The sequence below is a fragment of the Rhinoderma darwinii genome, chromosome 10 (genome assembly GCF_050947455.1).
Source record: "Rhinoderma darwinii isolate aRhiDar2 chromosome 10, aRhiDar2.hap1, whole genome shotgun sequence".
NCBI lineage: Eukaryota > Metazoa > Chordata > Amphibia > Anura > Rhinodermatidae > Rhinoderma > Rhinoderma darwinii.
This window is the reverse complement of record NC_134696.1, coordinates 3,600,946-3,607,117: the sequence shown is the minus strand read 5'-3', so window position 1 is coordinate 3,607,117 and position 6,172 is coordinate 3,600,946. Positions and strand designations below refer to the sequence as shown.

At 48.0% G+C, this 6,172-nt stretch overlaps 1 protein-coding gene across 3 annotated transcripts in view; it reads left to right on the top strand.

The window, feature by feature from the left end:
* Nucleotides 1-5,338, top strand: part of FAM118B (family with sequence similarity 118 member B) — a 17,595-nt gene extending 12,257 nt beyond the window's left edge. For 2 of the 3 annotated variants that reach the window (XM_075839169.1, XM_075839167.1), the window contains one exon: nt 1,312-2,033. In XM_075839169.1, the coding sequence (XP_075695284.1) occupies nt 1,312-2,015 (704 nt within the window). In that variant the 3' untranslated portion in view covers nt 2,016-2,033. Of the gene's footprint in view, nt 1-1,311; nt 2,034-3,198 lie in introns of those variants that run through there. The other variant, XM_075839168.1, reaches the window with a different exon arrangement.
* The last annotated feature ends 834 nt before the right edge of the window (nt 5,339-6,172 follow it).

Genomic DNA, 6,172 nt, shown 5'->3' with positions numbered 1-6,172 from the left:
GCCCCAGTTGTGCTGCAGTTCCTGAACATTTGGTGACCAGGAGCGCCACTGGGCAGGGAAAAACTGTGAAAGGGCTGCAGCCACATAATTCCCAGGATCGGTGGGGGTCCCAGAGGCCAGACTCCCGCATGTCCTATTACTTTCCCATTACTCCCTTTGAGGCGGTTGTTTTGTAATAAACATTGTGTTCAATATCTGTATCTGGAAAAGTTGGGTGACGTGGCCGCCGTTCCAGATCCTTTAGGAAGCCGGTGATGGATCTTCACTTTGGTGGCATTATTACGGTGCCGCTGCTTCGGTTCAGTCGTCCTTCTTCTTCTAAGGTCAAGTTCAGATTCCGTTCAGCCGTTTCTTACGTCACTCAGCGTTTTAGTTGCGTCTTCGTTGTACGCTTAAAATATTTTTCTACATTTTAACTACAAAGCAAAAATAACCGCCACATGTGAACGTTCACCTTTACTCTCTTTTTAGAACACTGAGTGTCGCTATAATGACGGCCATGTTGGATCTCTTCTTACTTTTCTACCAATAAATGTTGACAAAAGACGAGACTTTGAAGGGGGAATCTTCTGATTTTAGTGGTGCCTCGTTTGTGCGACGCGTTGTATCACTGATCGAAGAGGAGGGTGAAGTATAAAGCCGACCACTCCGCGCCGCATTATTTATCTACTTATCTTTGCCCTGCGGCTGTGACTGGGTGAAGACGCTGCAGAGCATCACTCCCTGCGCTCTTCTGCAATGGGATCACCGCCGAGCTCTAACCCAGAGATTTCCGCTCCTCCCAGGAAGATCTGTCTGAGGACCCCCAGAATCGGATATAAGCGTCCGCCCGCCACATCTCCCGCGTTGACCGTCGCGGTCTTGAGCCTAGTCGCCGCCATGACTCAGATCTCTTCCTCGTTGATGCCTTTTCTTTAGTTTCTCTTCTTGACTTGTTTCTGTTTTGGCTCCGATACTTATAACATCGAGCACCAGCATTTATATCTGTTCCTGGGAAAGTTGGGTCACCTTTTACGTCTACATTTCTAGCTCCCACGGTGTCGATGTTCCAGCTTTCCTGCAGCCCTGAACGGTGCGTCTAGTACAGCGTTCTGTCCCCTGCTCACCTACATAACTAGGCAGATTTGGCGTTAAGGACGCTAGGAATCCTGGGTAACCCCCTGAGAGCTGTGATGGCCGCCATAGGGGTTGTCACCCAAAACATATAATTAGCACACATCAGCATTGCATTTATAACAAACTCACCGCTCCCTTCCCCCTCCCCCACGTATTGATTAACAAACTAATTACGTCTCCACGTTCCCATTTTAGGGCAATCACATGGTCCAGAGTTAAGCTGCGAGGCGGAGGAGGAATCTAGTGAATCCCGGGGCCAGATTCTGCCGTTTTCCCTTGAGGTCCCGGAGAACTCTACATTGGACAGGTCTACACAGACGGAGCGAGAACATGTCAACCTGCTGCCCGCATTACCCATGATGCCTCAGTCCATCGATCCACCGCGGACCAACTGTCGCTGGAAATCCTCTCCGCAGCCGCCACCTCCGAGCGACAGCCGGACTATACGGACGATGGAGGAGCAGCTGAGGAGCTTCACAACCGCGCAGGAAGGGTTACGGAAGGGAATAATGACCAAAGTGAACGTGTTACACCTAGACTTGTGCCAGCTCGCCATGGGCGTTAACCGGAACAGCGCCGTGTTTAAGAAAATCTTAAAGGTGGAGACGGAGAGAAACCATCTGCTCGCTCACATGAACACCAACATCAGCAAACTCGCTGCAAGCTTACACCTACTGGCGATCCAGCAGAGCGCCAACCAGCAGGAGCTCCGAGCCTTGTTTGACCAGCAGACGGCAGCACATAAGGAAACGACCGCCGGACGGCCACATTCACCCTCATCCGTCACGTTATCCCCTCCTCCCTCCCAGTACCGCTACTCCATGCGAGCCAGAACAGCACCGGCTTTAAACTACAGCTCAGACCTGAGGCTGCGGCCTGCAAAGAGAGGGCGGAAATAAAAACATCTGTGGCATCAAGTGTGGGATTTTTTTTGGGTTTTTCAAAGAAAGAAAAACATTTTTTTATAGGAAAATATGAAAGTTCCCGCTCTTCTGTGTTATAGTATTAAATAATCTGAAAACTAAGCTCTGATTATTTCATAGAAATGGACAATTTTGCCTTACACGAGGGGTTAAAAACGTGGAGAAAGCTACAGCGGAGATATTGGGTGACATATGACAATGCCCATGAGCATAGACAATGTTACAGTTAATAATTACAATGAATCTACAAAAACATGAGTTACATCCTATAAAACATATAGGTACAAATGGCCAGAAAGATATAACTGGACACGATAATACGATCATGTAGAGGCTGAAAAGCTAGCACATACCCTGGGACATGATAAGGAGCGCAGGAGATCAAAAAAAGCGGATGGATGAATAAACGCCTCGACGCGCGTTTCGCCCTGTAGATTGGCTTCGTCATCCTGTATTATACTCCAGAGCTGCACTCACTATTCTGCTGGTGGAGTCACTGTGTACATACATTAAATTACTTATCCTGTACTGATCCTGAGTTACATCCTGTATTATACTCCAGAGCTGCACTCACTATTCTGCTGGTGGAGTCACTGTGTACATACATTACATTACTTATCCTGTACTGATCCTGAGTTATATCCTGTATTATACTCCAGAGCTGTACTCACTATTCTGCTGCTGCAGTCACTGTGTACATACATTACATTACTTATCCTGTACTGATCCTGAGTTACATCCTGTATTATACTCCAGAGCTGCACTCACTATTCTGCTGGTGGAGTCACTGTGTACATACATTACATTACTTATCCTGTACTGATCCTGAGTTACATCCTGTATTATACTCCAGAGCTGCACTCACTATTCTGCTGGTGGAGTCACTGTGTACATACATTACTTATCCTGTATTATACTCCAGAGCTCCCTCTGTTAAAACTCCTTCGGTGTCACTCTTGCTCTTGACCGTCTGTTTCCCCATCGCACCATGGTTGTCACGGTAACTGGGCGTCTGCCATGTTTATTCGCTCGTGCCAAGGTAACACATTTTTTTACACATACGTTGAACACAAAAAAAACAGCAACTTTTGCTTCGTAATTGTCCAGCGGGTCATCGCCTGCTGCTCCGGGATATTCATTCTCGTTCTCTCGTCCTCAGGTAACAGCACATGACCTGCGCTCGATGTGATGTCAGAGGGGCCGAGCATGTGGCGGTTGCTGTCCTTACGAGTCGGCGTGGAGGACGGGAATCAGTGCGCTGTACGTGAGGCCGCGCCGGTGATGTTAGGCGGCTTGTTCGCTTTATCCGCTGTGTCCGGGTGCACTCATTTTATATCTGCTTTTTTTTTAACCATTTCATAACAACGTCCTGGCGTAAGATCTGGACTCGTCTCATATTCAGGACGCTATGCCTTTAATATTTACATTGAGATGAAGTCATCGCTGTCGCTGCCTGGACCGGTCTGGTGTTCAGAGTCGTCCAGTCCTATGTAAATAATCATTCAAAAGTTCTGCAACTTTCTAATATACTTTGTGTCCTCACTATTTTCAAGGTCTCTGCTTGCTGTCAGCAAACGTATACAGATCTAATACCTCTTAGGAGCCTCACACACACGAGCGTGTTTGGTCCACGATATACGCTCTGTACGGGCCGGGCATAGTCCTCTATGATGCTAGAGCCGCTGCCTCGCGGTGGGAAAACTATCCCGTACTGAAAACATGATGACAGACAGACATAACTATGGCGCTCTGAGCCCGGCTCCCTGCAGTGCGTTCTGTCCGACGTACAGAGCGTATATCACGGACCAAACACGCTCGTGTGGGGAGGCCTTAGGCGATGTTCACACCTGCACCAGTTGTTCAGTTGTTCTGCTCCGTCTGATGGACACCACCAGCAGCCGATGGATCCCATTGACTTTATGCTCGTCCGTGATTTTACCGGAAACAATAGCGCAGCGTGCAGCAGGATTTTTTCCGGTAATCCCTGACTGATCCGCGCCTGAGGTTTCTAATGGAGCCTCCAACGCAGATGTGAACAGAGGCCAATTATCGGGCAGACGAGCGCTCCAACGGCTCATTCCCGATAATTGGCCGGTGTAAACAGCAGCGATCAGCAGATGAACGAGGAAACGCTCAACCCAATCCTCTGCCGGTCGTATCATTTTAATTGTGTAAGATATTATCGTCGGCAGCTCATCCTGGTGTGTAATCGGAGACGCGCTGCCGACGTGATGGAAATGTATGGGGACGAGAGATCGGAGTAAAGAGCCCTCGTCCCCATCTGTAGCACCATGTGACAGGAGCGAACGAGCGCCGACCAATGAGCTGTCTTGTTTTTCTGGTGTAAAACTACCTGTACATGTGAGACTGTTACAATGTATCAGTCCAGCTCACAGGATTGTCAGTTCATCAGCAGCAGCAGGATTTCTCTTCTGTCCAGACTGATACATTGTTCCAAAATAACCAGAGTCCAGACTGTTTAGTGCACAATGTATTGTCTAAACTGTGACTGTAACAAACCCTCAGCTGTCAGGTTTGTATAGGTTTTCAGGGTCATTCCTATTAGATCTAACAAAGGGCGAGGAAATAAAACAATTTGTTAGAAAGTTGCAGAACCTTATATTATACAATGATTGAAGTGAACGTCCGTTCTTACAGCGACACCATCACCGCGTGTTTAGCCGCATCTACGGACGAAAAGTTCATTTGGCAGCAGGAGATTGGACTGAAAATGCAACGGCAAAGCTCTGCCAACCGCACACGTGATGCAGCTAAACTTATTGTGTCACTTTCTACAACATTGTGTTTTTTTGTATATAAATAGGTGCTGATTGATTTCTACATATTGTTATAGCTGGCGGAGCGTCGTTTTTCTGAAAGATAGTTACATGATAAGATGCTGTCTGCCCACAGCCACTAGGGGGAGCTAAATGTATACTGAGTTATGGATACAATGTATAACCGTATGCAGTGATCTTTGCCTGCAGCCGCCACTAGGGGGAGCTTATGAGATCAAGGCATACGGTTGTACATTGTATCAATAACTCAGTATACAGTGAGCGCCCCCTAGTGGCGGCTGCAGGCAGACAGCATCTTATCATGTAACGGTCTGTACAGGAGATTTGCATCAGAAAACCAGATCTGACCGCTATAAATATTAAGAAATAAATCGGGTGCAGAATGTTGGACCTAAATACAAGATGGTGTTTAGTGGAGATTCACTTTAAAGTGCAGCTAAATGTTTGACATGTTATAGTGACCTGTCAGAAGTTTGGATTGGTGGGGTCCGAGCACCGAGACCCCCATCAATCTCTAGAACGAAGCAGCTGAAGGTCTCGTGTGATCGCTCGGCCGCTTCGTGTTTGTTCAGCTATTTCCGGAAATAAATGTATCGGTGTATGGACACAATAGAAAGTCTATGCGCCCGTCCTCTGATACATCGGCTTTCCGGAAAAAGCCGAACAGACATGAAGCGGCCGAGCGCTCACATGAGACCTTCAGCTGCTTCGTTCTAGCGATTGGTGGGGGTCTCAGTGCTCGGACCCCACCAATCCAGGCTTCTGACAGGTCAAATGTTTAGCTAGACTTTAAGGGTTTGTCCAGGATTAGAAAATCATGGTTGTGTTTCTTTCAAGAGAATTGCACCACGCCCGTCCACAGGTTGTCTGAGGTATTGCACCGTAGCCCCAATCACAATTTAATGGAGCCGAGTGGTGAAACCAGCCACAACCCACGGACACGTGCGGCGCTGTAAGGAAACGGCTTACTAATCCCGGCATTATTATGAGAAGACTGGACGCCTTCCTGATTGGCGGTGATCTCCTCCCTCCCTCTGGGGAAACTTGTGGAGAAATATGACTGATCTGTGCCACGTCCTGGCTCTAAAGCTTAGGTGGGGGAGGGGCGGCTCGCGCTTTTCCTGCTCCTGACCGGCAGCTGATTGAATTGTGCCGCATTATTGGTGTAAACCTGTGACGCAGCGGCCACTGAACACGTCCAATAAATGTCCTGACTGCCGGAACATACGAGGAGCTGCTGATAAAAGGCGCACAATTTACGGATCCGGCGGCGCGTTCTCTGTTGTGAAACCGCAAAATAATAATGAGGAATCTGGAGGACGTTTCCTGATCAGA